The sequence below is a fragment of the Bubalus bubalis genome, chromosome 14, assembly GCF_019923935.1.
Source record: "Bubalus bubalis isolate 160015118507 breed Murrah chromosome 14, NDDB_SH_1, whole genome shotgun sequence".
Taxonomy (NCBI): Eukaryota; Metazoa; Chordata; class Mammalia; order Artiodactyla; family Bovidae; genus Bubalus; species Bubalus bubalis.
Window position 1 is genome coordinate 65,184,888 of NC_059170.1, and position 15,508 is coordinate 65,200,395.

Sequence of the window (15,508 nt, forward strand, 5' to 3'; positions counted from 1 at the left end):
TGAAGGTACATGCTACTCCTATACTCCTTCCTCATATAAACTCACAAAGTATCAGCTATATATGTGTGTGTATGTATTGGATGGGCCCAAAAAGTTTATTAGAGTTTTTCCAAAGATTGTATGGAAAAACCCAATGAACATTTTGGCCAACCTTAACCATACAAACACTTATTACTATGGTACCACTATAAAGACAAGAAAACAACGCTTATATAATACTGTCAAAACAGAACTGCAGCCCAGGCAACAAGCTGTCATTGCTGTATTTACCCTTGACTCTGTAAGAAAGAGCTGAAAAAGAACATATCGAGATTGCTTAATCTTCAGAACAGGTAGAAAACATAGGGTGATGTAGAAAAAAGTAGAGATAGAAAGCTTTCTACAAATTTTAGAGAGAACACAAATGGAAAGGCACTCCACTGAGGAAGAAGCAGGGTGACAGCATCTGAGAATAAGCCAGGTCCATGGTCTGGATCATTTTTGAGATGAAGAGAGGGAAACAGGAGGGTTTGGTAAATGGATGCACAGTCCCCCTTTTGCTGTTATGAAAATTCTGGATTCATTTAAGTCCTGTCAAATGCCAACAGGAGGGAACTACATAACAGAAGCATCAACTTTAAGCCACAGAGAGTGCTGGATAGATATGATCTCATTGTGAGAAGGGGCTGTCCTCTCTCATGTGTGTCTGGGACCACAAGCACTCATGCCACTATGCCCACACAATACAGCACCCAGGCTCTTTGTTAAGGAGAAGGATCATTTGCTGAAATGTAGGCAATGAAGTGGTAAATAATAATTAAATTAACTTAAATGTCAATATAAATAAATTTGTAAATGCAAAATAATTTAATTAATTCATACAGTGATTTAGACATGTTAGTTTTTCTTCAAAACATGGCCACCACAGAGATCACTAGCTTTCCATTCCAAAGAAAAGGCAGAAGGGGTGACAACCTCAAGGGTGCCTTTAAAAATCACCCTGCCTCTGGGTCCCTCCCCATTTGGGACTCACACAAGGATTCTGAGAGATGAAGTCGGTCTCTAGCTGCAGACAAGAGCAAACAGGATGAGGAACACAAGGCCGTTTCTGACATTAAAAGCAATGAAAGAATAAATAAGCAAACACAGTTTCAAGAAGAGCTATACAAGAGATCTATATCAAATGCAACACGAAGAGAAGAAAAGATGTTATCTGCCAGGCTTTCATGCTGACAAAATAATCCACATATGGGTCTCTCTGTGACATCCGCTAATAGAAAAAAGAATCTAGATACCTGGTTAGAATGGAGGATGAAAATGAAAAAGAAAGCTTGTTTACAATCCAATTGTGTCTGCTCAAACATTTTCATACAATTATTTTCTCTCTGTAATGCAGTTCTTATTGCGATGTGAAAATGGGCTTTCTTGCTTCGATTTAAATTGTACTTTCTTAACGTATTCATAGCTATATCACTTTTACCAATTTTCAAGTGTCAGTAACTGTTTCTGTACCTGATAAACACTGGGCACATAAGGTATATTCCCATACAAAGACAAGAGTACAAGGCAAGACTTGAGGGTCAAATACAATATACTAGCCAAGGACGAAAAGAAGTGAAGAATACAGAGGTGATTGGACCATGGGGATATCTTGGGCTTGGGGTTAGGGGGAGGTGGGAAACCTGTAAAACTGTTCTTCCCTAGATTTCAGCTGGTGTGACAGACACAGAGAGCTCCATGCACAGGTGTCCAGTTGTCTAAGGTTTAGGGTTTGGAGACCACACACAGGTGGTGCTGTGAACCCTGCAGGAAACCTTTTCACTGACCAAGGATCGCCTGCTAACTACAGTCCAAAGTCCATCTGACCACCCGAGGCAGAGAGTTTCTAAAACATACTCCTCCTCCCCATGGTCCACAGTCATCATTATTAAGAGTAAAATATTGTACACATGTGATGTGTGGAGGGTTTTTTTTTAAATTAAGTACTTCACAGAAATGCAGTTAAGCAATGTAGTAAACAAGTGGTTATTCTGCTGAAAGATAATTGGGAAATACTGGAGTCAGACAGGAAGTGCATCAGTGCTCTGACTGCAAGTCTGGTATCTCGAAATGCCACACAGGGACCTTGGTGTACAGTGAGTATCCATGCATTTTCAGCAATAACTCCACTTGTGTTGGCCGTGAAGACGTGCACTGTGGCTGCACTCTCGGCACAGCCCGTGTCAGTTCACCCCGCGGAGCCGCAGAGGCCTGACGGTAAAGCAGGGGAGAGGGACCTGGTGGTTTCCCACGGGACTGCCCCCCACTACACGGATATGGAAACCTGTCCCAGCATCCTTTTCACAATACACTGACAGCCTCTGTGGGGAGAAGCCATCCATATGCCTAGACTTGCATGTGCTGCATGGAAGGAAAGGATTCTTGGGTTAAAGAAGCAGATATAAATGATACAATTTGCTGAAAAGACTACATTGTTTCTTTGTCAAGTGTTAAGCTCCAACTTAAAGACCACAGACAAAATGCTTCAGCCCAAGGAGGCAAGGATGGCTTACATTTTACCAGCATTTTAAAACCTAACATTTCTTGTGTTCTGGTGTGGGAGAAACATATATTGGCCTTTTTTTCTTTTTTAAATGGATGAACTGCATGAAAAGGCAAGTTTAAAAATAATTTTGAAACCAAAATCGCCATATGTTGATGTCTGGTTACTTCACTGGAAAATCGACGGATGAAATAAACATATTTGCCACACCAGATACCAACCGAAAAAGCTTTCTTTATGGTATTGAAATGCTGTCTCTGGAACAAGCATCTTGGTCTGCAGACAGTACGCCTGCTGCTGAACTGCTGTCGCCTGACAGCCCGTCTTATCTGCCAAATTGCTCATTAGGCCTGGCAATTTTCACCTGCGCCTCCAGTTTATACTCCAGCAGGGAATAAACATCAGTCTGCCTGCACCATCCTAGGTAGTGAGCTTCCAATACCCCCTCGGTAACGTGGCCCCCACCCACCAGGAACTCTCCAAACACACTCACCTTGGGTACACACCATTATTTTTAAAATGTCAATTCGGCTTCCAGCTCTTAGAAGCTGGCTTAGTTTAAATGAAGCAAAAAAACACACAGAAAAGAGATGATATGCAAAATAAGCCATATATTACAATGCAAAATGGGCTGACCAATAATTTATTTAATTATTCATGCCAAAAATGAACATAAACAATGTGAATGGAGTGAAGAATGTTCATTTTGGGGAGTATTTCTGAGTGCACAGGTGACAACAGAGCAGAGCGGAGGAGCCCTCTTCCAATTGGATATGACCCATTCAACCTTGATTTTAAGTCTGAAAGGAGAGTGCTCGAATTTATAAATAAACAATAGAGGTACCGTGGCAACCAGAACAAAGAGGCAGTGAGCGTACTCCAGGCTTTCTGCCTTTGCTGCTTCCACTGATGCCTGCCAATGAGCACTCTGACATCCAAAGGCGGACTGATACACAAAAAATAGATACAAAAGAGGTACTTTGTGGGCAAAAAGCACCAAAGATATGAAACAAAATGTCTGAAACCCCATAGAACAACTTCTGATGGAATACTGTTTTCCATTTTGCAGAAGTAAAATATTCACCACCAACCCTGCAATTAGCTAGAAAATTACAATAATTACAGCAATTTTGTATCCCATCTCCAATCCAATTAATAGATATATGACCTTGTCAACATGTAATAATCAGATTGCATCTACAACAAAACTGGATGAGTTTTATAGGCTGAATAGAACTTGCACAGTAAGAAGGTAATTATTTGAAATACTGAGAATGCCATTTGTATGCCATGCTCCACTTCACAAGTTAAAAGGAAATACAATAGGAATATTATTTCTATTTTCAATATATTTTTAAATTAAATCTGGAAAATAGTATTCTAATACCAGTTAAGAGGATAGATCTCTAAACCAAAGATCTTAGATCTCCTAGCAAGAGAACACCAATCTGTATATTCTTGAGTAAGAAAAAAATTTAGAGCTCAAGAAAGAGGCAGGGGAGCTAACGTCATAACACGAGCTTGTATAGCAATTGTTGATGTCTCTATAAGTTCTAAAAGCCAGGGAGCTAGTAAAATCTTACCAACTCGTTACAGAGCACCATGTAAGCAACATTTTGCCAGAAATGGTAAAAATTCACTATAAAATTAAAATAGCTCAGAACAGTTAAAAATGTTAAAAGACAATCTAATCACATACTTTCTTTCTCAGAACTTCTACAGCAATTTTATTTCTAGGACTTTTTCCATCACTAGGGCAAATGCCACTGCCAAGGTATCTTGAATCTTTAGTCTGGCTCTTCCAAAGGAAATACTAAATCAGCATTCTGGGGTGAAAAGGAATCCTGCCAGCATTCTAAAGCTAGACTACCCTCAGAATGTCTGGCCCTATAAACAGCTTTTAGGAAAAAAAAAAAATTTTTTTAAGGGAAAAAACATCATAGAGTGAGAAAAATAAGACTTGGTCTCAATGATCTGCTCCAGAAATTGTGCCCCTGAGCACAGTAAGTCTCTCTAAATCTGGATTTGTGAACATTAAAAACAGGAAGCTAAGTATGTATCACAGAACTGTGAGGTCAGGAGAACACAGTTCCAATTTCACTCTATATGAGAGTACTACACCCTACCCCACCCAAGAAAGGCAATATGTTCTATCCAGGAAGACACATCCGCTCTACTTGGGCTCTGTAACTCCTTAAACCTTTAAAACATCCAGAACTGGGTCTGCACTCAAGAGATGTCATTATCACCATCCCCTTTCTACAATTTCCCATTACTCTAGTGTTCATCATGTGTCAGACACTATCAAGAGTTCAAGCATCTCATTTACTCTTCATGGTCCCAGGCCAGTTATCCCGAGATGAAGGAACTGAGGCCAAGTGAGGCCACTGATCGCACTTGATGTGGTTTTGCCTTACTTTTTCTGAACCATGAATACTCTAAACCATGTTCTAGAAAGAAGTGTCTGCAGAGTAAGCGCATGTTAAAAGTGTAAAGTACAAATAGACTCTCAAACTTATCAAAAGTTTATTTTTTTTTTTAAAAAAGAACAGGTTACCAGCATCTGGTTATCATTAAATCAAAGTATACCTATCTATGACTGGAGGATGCAGAAACCTGCCAAGGGATGCCAGAACAACAGTTTGAAGTGTCTGCTGTCAAATCATTACCTTCCTCATTTACCACTCCTTAAAATGGCTCTATTGGCCTGAAAACCTCCGGATTTCTCCACTGTGGCAGAGGAGATCCAATGCCCAGGGCTCACAGCACTTCTGGAGGCCCAAATGTCTTGATATTTTTTAATCAGAAGAGGAAAAGTAAACTTTGGGAGAAAAAGAAAACATTTTCATTTTTTTCTCACATCACAAGACAATGATACTTGTAAAGTTTTCTTAGCTTCCATCAGTTCTTTATAGAATAAAAGAGATGAGTGAATTAATTCATAGAAAAACCATCACTTTATTTCTTGTAAGTATTGAGGCTTATTTATCTGAAATCCTGTATTAACTATGCCTCTAACTCCAGTTGATTATTGCATGACTGAACAGATCTCTACATATTGTTAGTTTCTTTCCTTTCATACCTGAAAATGAGGAAGATCACTGAACATACACTCCTTGATAACAAAGACTTACTAACTCAACCCTAGACTCTGATCACCTAGCACAAAGCCTGGCCAGCACTGACTGACCCTTGTTATATTTCTGAATGAATAGTATTAATACTATAGAAAATGACTCATATGTATTGAGTAACTTTTACATAGTCACCAAATCTTATATTTAGTACATGTTTAACATGCATTTACCCAATGCCTGCCAAGGACATAAAATCTAAATAACCTTAGCAAATAAAAGTCAGAGCTTCTTGTTCTTAAAATTTGTGTAGTTTCCCACTGGTGGCTACAAGACAACATATACGCTTCAAATATAGCTTCCTTTTCTCAGTAAAAACAAGGTAAAAGAGATGTTTGGGGTTGAAAACAGCATTAAAATTTTAACACATAGAGCCAGCCAAAAGTGGGTGGTGGTGGTATAGAAATTTTGTTGAACCAGTGAAGTCAAAATATACAAACGGATGGGCAGCAAGCCATTCAAATTCTTACTAACTTAAAGATAGGACTGGCCTTTCTTCCAGCACATATCTAAATTTAAGGTGCATCCTGCTATATAAAACACATGAATAAAAAAACTACAATAACACAACAAAAAACTCTGTACTTCATTATATATATTGGTGTAATTACTCACATAAAGACACTGCTTTCCAAACATCAGGCACCTATGAATATTTTCACTATTATTTAATTAAAATTTTCTTTAAATTGAAACTAGGCAATCCATTTTTTAAACACCTTTGCTCCAAGCAGATAATCACTGAAGCATGGACTTATGAGTCAGTATATAATAAAAGAAAATGACCTGTGCACACCCTACATATTACTTCATATACTATACATGGTACCCATCATATCACATTTTGGATCATCAGATGTGTTAACTATTAAATTGATGTTCTTTCCTTATTCTCCATAGATAGAAATATGGCAATATTATATAGTAATATATTAATATATATAATATATATATATATATGTGTATATATATATGCCTATATATCTTGGAGAAGGAAATGGCAACCCACTCCAGTGTTCTTGCCTGGAGAATCCCAGGGATGGGGGAGCCTGGTGGGCTGCCGTCTATGGGGTCGCACAGAGTCGGACACAACTGAAGCGACTTAGCAGTAGCAGTAGCATATATCTTCAAGGGGCAATGGAAGCAGAAATAGTTTATAAACATCTAGAAGCAAATTACCAAGATGCTGTAGACTGCTACCAATACAGAAAGCGGGGACAAACATACATTTTGCAAGAAAAAACTGCATATTTTCAAAACTATCTAACTATATTCTATATATTACTTTTATATATCATTCCATATCTCTATGTGAAGATCCACTGAAGGCTACCAATAATATCACACAAGATTAAATTTTCTACTTGAAAACATAAATGTTTCTAAATTAGATGTGCCTAAAAGATAAGTGATTTCTAACATAAATTTCTTGAAATAGGCCTTCTTTCTCTTACCAATTGCTCAATGATAAGATTATACAATTACAAACACTAAATAGTATATTCAGCAGGCATTCTTCATATTTGTGAGTAAAAGAAGTGAAGGAATGGCAGGAGTGGCTATAGAATTCTTCAAGCTAGTGTCCTGGAACTTGGGCACTCTGCATCCTAGGATTTCTACTATAAACTCACTAAGTCCGATATTTTCTTTCTTTGAGATGGTATCTCATAGCAGCTTTTCCAGATCCCTGAAGATAACACTGACCCCCTCAAGGTAAAGATCAAGAAACGATTATAACCAAGTTGACTGTCAATCAAACATGCTCTGCTTTGTTTCAATGGAAGGCTTTTGATTACTTCCATTTGTTCTAGCATTCAGACAAAATACATAGGAAGAAAAATTCAAGTAATATAACTTTATATTATCCTTATTGATCTTTAGTGAGCTATTAAAAGTTTACCAGTCCAAAGTAATCTAAGCTCAATCCAAAAATGTAAAGAATCTTACTTATCTCTCTTGCAAAAGACATTTGCCCAAATTCTAAACTTAATCAATTTTAAACAGATAATGAATTCCATTCACAGGAGCATGCCTGAATAACAAAAGTTGGCATCCCTGTAAATGAAGATGAAATATGCACTTACTCGCACGGAGGACTGAAGGGGTGACCTCGATCTCACTTGTTGCTTGGTAAGGCTGGAAGGCTGAGACATTGCTGGTGCCCAGCTCACTGCCGAATATCTCTGGGCTCTGGGTGCCCGTGGAGCTGGCACTGGTGCCATCACCTCCATGATGTGGGTCTTGCTCATCAAACACGGCTACCAGCTAGAAACGACAGGTGAATTTGCAGTTACATACAAAGGCATTTAAAAGGACAACCCCAAACTTACACCATCTTTGGTGTAAATAGTGAGATTTACACACCCAGGAATGTTACATTTTAGGAAGAGGAACTTCAGAGAAATAGGCTTGCCCTGGGTTTTGATACTTTTACATTTCTAAGTTGTACATTTCATATCCAAAATTCTACAGGTGGAAAATAATACAATGGTTTTGTATCACAGAATGCTACAGGGGATAGAGTGGATTTAAATCTTTTCGTAGATAGTATATCAAGCGGAAAAGAAAGTGCATATACCTATATATAAATACACATACATATATATGACATGTAGTATACACAGCATAGGGTAATAAGGGGCCCTTCATGTGGGAAAAGGGGATATGAACTGTCATAAAGCATCTGCTCATGGTGCATAAGAAACACAGGAAGGATAAAAGAAACTAATGAGGCTGGTAGCCTACAGGGAGTTAGAGGGAACAAGGCTGAAAGAAAGAGAATGGGAGCAGGTAATGAAGATAATGGCGTGGTGACACTTTCCTGAACATATTTTTCTGTAACTCTGACTCTTAGAGCCATCATAATAATTAAAATATTTAAAACAAATAAATAATTGAAATCAACCAAGAGGCAAGGTGGGGGTCTGGAGGCCGGATAATCTAAAATGGAACACAATCAAACAAACCTCTTACAAATGAAAAACACAACCACACAGAAAAGGGTGGGGAAGAAAAGAACTAAGTAACTCTGGAAAATTCCTTTCACTGTTAAAAGTACATCTAAAGGAAAAAGGACAGGAACAGAAACATTGTATTCAATTAGTAAGCTTGTTTCCCACAAGCATATGGTTTAGAAATTCATGCTACTCCTACTCCTACTACTACTATTACTTCTCCTCCTCCTACTACACACACACCTCAAGAATGAATGAAAAAGAAAATTATTTTGGATAATGAGAGCCAAAGTTCTTACAAAATTCAGAAACAGAAGTGACAAAAAAAGAAATTAACTTTAGTATTAGATTTGAATTGGAGCCATCGAAATGAACTCAAGGCTTTCATAAGTAGGTAGGGAGGCAGGCACAGATGGATGTGAGTCCATGTGTGCTGTGCAGACCACACATGTATGTCCTCGTTCTGTCCACTGAGAGATCCTTGACGCAATGACATTGCTTCAATGTCAAGTTACTGACTCAAGAACCAATGGATACGAACGACCAGATCTTGGTTTCTAATACTGTTTTCCAGTAATTGAACCAGAAGTCCGAAGAAAAACAGTTAACTCCAGGGGCAGGGTAAGAAAAATACATGAGGAGCCTGAAACACCTTATGATGCTAGAGAGAACATCTAAGGGAATCAGGGCCAACCTGAAGGAGCTCTGAATCACCAACGCCATTGCAACACTTGTAAACAGATAATGATAGCATTAGATTATAACCCAAGAGAAAACTAAGCCTCCTTGAGTCCATAATGATATAATCAAATCATCAAAGAAATAAATGGAGAATGGACAGCTCTTCCTTACTGGAGCATCCAAATTAGTAAACATGGAAAAAATAAAGAGAAATCATCCACAGTCAGAACTGTTGCAGGCAAGATCTACCAGTGGATGCTAACATTAATTGTAAGAATATGATCAGAGGTGGGCACATCTCAGAGTATCTCCCCATAAGATGCTTTTTAATTAAAAAGAGAAAATAGTATCTTGCAGGACAGAAACTTGGCAGACAGCATTTCGCTAAGTAATAAGACGTAATGACAGCATGTACTCTGTGAAAAATACACCAAGAAGTATATGACGTTACTTCCACGGTACTCCTGCCCAAAACACATAACTTTGATCTAATCACGAGGAAACATCAGACAAATCCAAACTAAGGAGCATTCCATAAAATAACTCCTGTTCTTAAAAAATATCAAGACTAGGAAAGTAAAGGGCTGACCAAATCGTGCACCTTGGAGGAGACTGGGGAGAAATACAAAGTGCATGCAGTATGAGGTCTTTGCCTGGATCCTGGACTAGAAAACAGCATTAGTGGAAAAGAGGCAATCAGATGACAGCTATAGATTAGTGGTATGTACTAGCTAACAGTGGTATGTACAGTACTGTTCATTTCCTAACTTTGATAACAATACTATGGTTATGTCAGATGTTAACATTAGGGATAGGTGAAGAGTACATGAAAACACTCTGTACTATTTTTGTAACTTTTCTGAAAATTGAAAAATTTCATAATACGGTATTACCAAGTACTGTATAAATTCTATTTAAACTCACTCTATTTCTTCTTACAACTACAGAGTGGCAGTGCTTCTTCAAAATCTCAACGAGGACAAAAGTTCTATGGCACAGAACACCTTGGTCGTTCACCCTCCAATCTCATGCCCAGAAAACTCAGCTTAGCCTTCCAAGGAAAGAAGAGATAGGACCACACCCCAAAAGAACCAAGCCTTCAGCTTCCAACCCAAGTCTTTTCAACTCCTTTTAGCTAACAGACTGAAAGAAGAATTCACAGAAGATGAAAAGTATTTATAATTACAGTTTTAATTAATTCTATTTACATCCATCAATTCATAAGACAAAAAAGAAAACCATCATAAGGTCATACAGATATGTAGACAAACAGGAAGCTCAGAATCCTGCTGTGGCATCTTATATAATTAGCTGATTAAACAATCTGAAGGAAGGCTAAGTGGTAAGAAGAAATTAAAGTCGGATGAGGAGTTGGGCCACTCAACCTTATAATAAGCAACATCAGTGGGAAAAGAAATCCTTAGCAATTGTAAAAAATGGAAAAGTATTTGTATGTATACACTAGTTTTCACAAACGGTATATATATGTATACATTATCAACCTGTTTATCTCACAAGCATCTCCTCTGATTAAAAATAGACATTCTACAGATCAGGGTCAGCAAACATTTTTCTAAAAATGTACAGAGACTAAATATTTTTGGAGCTGTGCAAGTCATATAGTCTCTGTCACAACATTCTACTTTGCATTCTATCATGAAAATAGCCATTCACAAAACATAAATAAATGACAGTGACTGTGTTTAAATAAAACTTTATTTACAAAGCAGATAATGAACCAAACTTAACCCATGAGCCATAGTTTGATGATTCTGCACTAGATTGCTCATCCCTCTCATAACATCCAATTTAAAAATTTCCGTGTGGGAAATAAAACTAAAAGTCAAGGTTCCTTGGTAACCCTGCTAAGCTAAGAATATTCATTTCAAGCTCTTCATCAGGATTTTGAATTTCTGTACTTGATTTTAATTTCATCAGACTTCTTACAAGGTGTGTGGCTTCATATGCATTTTGAAGATATTAAGTTTTGACATATTGGCGCTTAATTGGAAGCAAATGAAATTCAAGTTTTGTTATTAACTTTTCACAATGATGTGTTCTCCTAAGAATAAAGTCCTTTCTGCAAACGGAAAATGGAGATTGAAAATTACAAAGAACAAGTCCTTAAATGCCACACATGATGGAAGAACTTACACACGTATATTAGTTTCAATAATTATCTCCAGCATTTTTAGAAAACACAAGTATTATGAAATCTGGACTGTGTCATGAACAAATGCTGTTTGAATTTCCGTGGCAGAATCACAGTTGGTGATTTGCAATATGCCAAAAACATACAATTCTACAGCTCTCTTTTAAACCGAAATTTAAGTGCCAGGTGCAGATATAAAGTAATTTTGTGTTAAATTGGGAAGGATATATAATTTTAGAAAATCTACTCTACAAGAATACACAGTAGCACAGCAAAAGAAAACAAGACCTTCAAAGAAACATCACATATTAAAAAACTCTATCGTGCCCTTCAAAAAATAAAGGAAACGTCTTGCTCTTCAATTTGTGAAACGTGACTCAAACCCATATTTTAACAGATGGAATCTTCACTGCTGCCCATGAAGTAGACTGTTTTTGAAAGTTCACTTTTAATTTTGACAGTTATTATTTCATCACTCTTGTGATCCATCTACCCAAAAAGTATCCACAAGAAAAGAGAGAATTTAGGATAACAGCCATGACGAAAGTGAAAGTGACGGTTGCTCAGTCACGTCCGACTCTGCGACCCTGTGGACTGTAGCCCAACGGGCTTCTCTGTCCCCGGACACCTAAGATGACCCACGTATAAATAGAACTCCGAACTTGGCCACACATTTCCACCTCCCTTGGAACAAGTCATTTCAGCTGCCTGAGACACCAGAACCTTCCAGCAGAAAACCCATGTCATAAACATCACATGCAAATGCATATGTAAACCACTTGAGGATCGAGGGTGGCCTCTTTTATGAATAAAAAACTGCATGGAGCAAAGTGGCTAAGGACATAGAACCCACAATCAGAGAGAACTACAATCAAAACCAGCTCTAACCTTACTTTTTGGATGGGTGTTGGCCCAATCCACTGGCCTCTCTGCCATCCCTAAGCCTTACATCTCCTCATCTCAAAAGAGGATGGTGGTGAGGTTGGCAGAATAACGCTCATGACTGCCCACCCACGTCCTCAGAATCTGTGGGTACTGCCCTTCCACAGCGAAAGGGACTTGAAGATGTGATTCAGATTAAGGACCTTCAAACAGAGAGACTGTCCAGTAGGCCCCATCTAATCACACAAGTCTGGGTAAATGGAGACTCTTTCCCGGCTGTGACCAGAGAAGAAATGTGACAATGGTTAGCACACGGTACACTGCTGGCTTTACGGCAGGTGGGGGTCTCCGGAAGGCAAGCGGATGAATTCTCCCCTCGGGCCTCCAGGAAAGAATGGATTTTCCCTATGTCAGACCCCTACCCTACAAAATTATAAGTTTAAAAATGTGCAATGCAGCTGGAGAGCCTGTGTGCCACAACCAGAGAGTCTGAGCGCCACAGTGAAGATTCCACATGCCACAACGAAGACTCAATGCAGCCCAATAAATACTATTCAAAAATGATGACAGATATTAATAAATGTGTGGTGTTTCAAACCACTAGTCTGTGGGAATTGGCTGTGGCAGCAACAGGAAACTACTCGAAGCCCTGGCCTCTCCTCCTGGACTTGGGACACATAAGAGAGAAGGCACATCAGCTTCCAGAACACAAGCGCACCCTCACCGTTACCTAAAATTAAAGCGATATCATGGTGGTTGATGAACACAGACTTCTGGGATTTTGAGGATCAGTTCCAAGAGTAACTGGAGGCTGAGGCAAAGTTCTTTGACACCAATAATAAGAGGGAAAAACAACAGGAAAACGAAAGGAGAAGGCTTGTTGGAAAAATTCAGCATCGTAATGACCACAGAGTGAAGTTCTTCTGCAGATGCCCTGCAACCTGCCTCAACCCCTCACAGAAACATGGAGCAGCTTTTTACATTTTGTTTCAGGGAAAAGAAAACTGAGACTCAGAAAGATTCATATGACTAGAGTTTAGCTGGAAGTATACAATGAATCTGAAATTGGAAGTTCAAATCTAACTCCCCACCTCGCTGCCCTGGAGCATCTAAAAAATCAACAGCATGGCCTGCGGGGAATCTCCAGGGTATGAGCACCTGCAAGTCTTGGAATAGAATTCTGTTCATTCAGGATAAACCACAGGTAATACTCCACCTTACCAAATTCGCATTATTTTGATACTACTACATGAAAGTTTCTGAACATACTTGAGGTAACCGCGCTAAAGATATTGTCACTCAGTTTTAATCAGAAAAGCCTTTTATTTATTTGGGAGTTGAGGATGGCATGTGTGATCCTAGCTCCCCCACCCAGGGATCAAATCCATGCCCCCTGCACTGGAAGCACAGAGTCTTAATCACTGGAGTCCCAGGGAAGTCCCAGAAGAATTTTTTTTTTTTTTTTTAAGAATCAAATGATCTTGTGGATTCTATCTTCATACAGGAAATGGCAGGGGACTTAAGTAGCTGTCCAAGTGAAGTCACCAAGACTCTGGGCCTGGGCTCCACACACCCTCCAAAGCTGTTTTACTGCCCTAGCCTTAAAGTAACCCATCTGTCTCTGTTGATTTCTTCATGTACAGTCTGCATATACCCAGAAAAAGTTGATTATTATGGGTTTCATGGATGTCTTTAGCATGTTCAACATTAATGTATTGAATTGTTTGACTTTGAAATAAAGACCTATAACTCTTTAGAAAGGCATCATATTTCTGGCCCTGGAGAAGGTCCAACTCATATGGAAAAATACTAAAAATGACAAGGAACTTGAAGTTGCCTTCAAGATCCTTTCTTCACCTAAGAAATATGAGTAAGCCAGACTTCACTGAATCTCTTGGTCTACAGTATCAAAACAAAATCACCAATCACCAAAAAAGAGCGACTGTGCTTCTGGTGGGGAACTTTGCTTGCCACATTTTTCAATATTCTTCTAACAGGAGACTATGGTGATGATGCTTTTGAACCCCAAAGTAATGATGACATCATGTAAAATAACACCTCTCTGAACAATGGCAGGGAGGTTTCATAGGCAGATGTGCCTATAAAGAATAAATGCAACAGAGAGAAAATGCATTACAAAGGTGGAAGCTGTAGCACAGTGCAGCATTCCCAAAAAATAACAATAAAAATCAAGTAGTTGGAGATACATGTATTTCACAACAAAAGTGAGGCTGTTCTGTAACATACTATTCTAAACTATCACTATTCCAAAAATGACTTTTCCTTCTCCTAGGTCGACACGTATCAAGACCTTTACTTTTTTTTTTTTTTTTTTTGTCTTTTGACTCAAGGCGGCACTTTTAAAAACAAGGTGAAGTAGATCAAGTATTTAGGTTCCTGGATTTTGCTTTATCCATTCCTTTAAAAAAAAAATTCCACATACAGTTGTTTCCCATAAAGCACACTTGATAACCTGTGGCACACAAATAAAAGAAAAGAAAAACTAGGGAAGTCCCTGGTGATCCAGTGGTTAGGACTCAGTGCTCTCACTGCATGCGCCCAGGTTCAATCCCTGAGCCAACAACTAAAACCTGTAAGCCATGTAGCACGGCCAAAAAAACAAAAATGAAAGCTAAGAGACACTAGCAGATTATGTTATCTACTCACAAAAAGGGAAACTAACGAGAAAAATATTTAACAGTGCCATTTCAAGCAATATACCACATAGGGGGTCAGATATTCCCTTGCTACCTGAGCAACCAAGGAGACCATCACAATCAGAAGCTCCCACCTGTCTATGATCAAAGTCACTGTCCCACAAGAGCTAACAGCATCCCTTAAGAAGGTACCATTTCTTGGTCACAGATGCCTAATAAATATGTTACGTTTCATCGGAAGTCACAGTGAAATATATATTCCCTGTGACACTCCCCAGCTTACATTTTAGAACTGGGATTTAATTCCGCTGTCCCTCAGGGTGACACACTCTGTCACCCACTGAGCCTTCAGACTAATTAGATTCGCAATTTGAGTTATGCTCAAGAGCCTTGAGTGTGTCAACCGCAAACCACAATGAACATATGCAAATGCTGTAGTCAGGAGCTGGCTGACCCACTTGTCAGACAATGCAAACTCCTCCCCATCCCAAGCCCATCCCCAAGACCCACTGTTCTATTTGTACCCA

At 38.8% G+C, this 15,508-nt stretch overlaps 1 protein-coding gene across 32 annotated transcripts in view; it reads right to left on the reverse strand.

Annotated features, from left to right (window-relative positions):
• PARD3 (par-3 family cell polarity regulator) overlaps positions 1-15,508 on the reverse strand; it is a 579,687-nt gene that overhangs the window by 350,802 nt on the left and 213,377 nt on the right. For all 32 annotated transcript variants that reach the window (XM_044928208.2, XM_044928201.2, XM_044928194.2 and 29 more), the window contains one exon: positions 7,740-7,920. In XM_044928208.2, the coding sequence (XP_044784143.2) occupies positions 7,740-7,920 (181 nt within the window). The remainder of the gene's footprint in view (positions 1-7,739; positions 7,921-15,508) is intronic.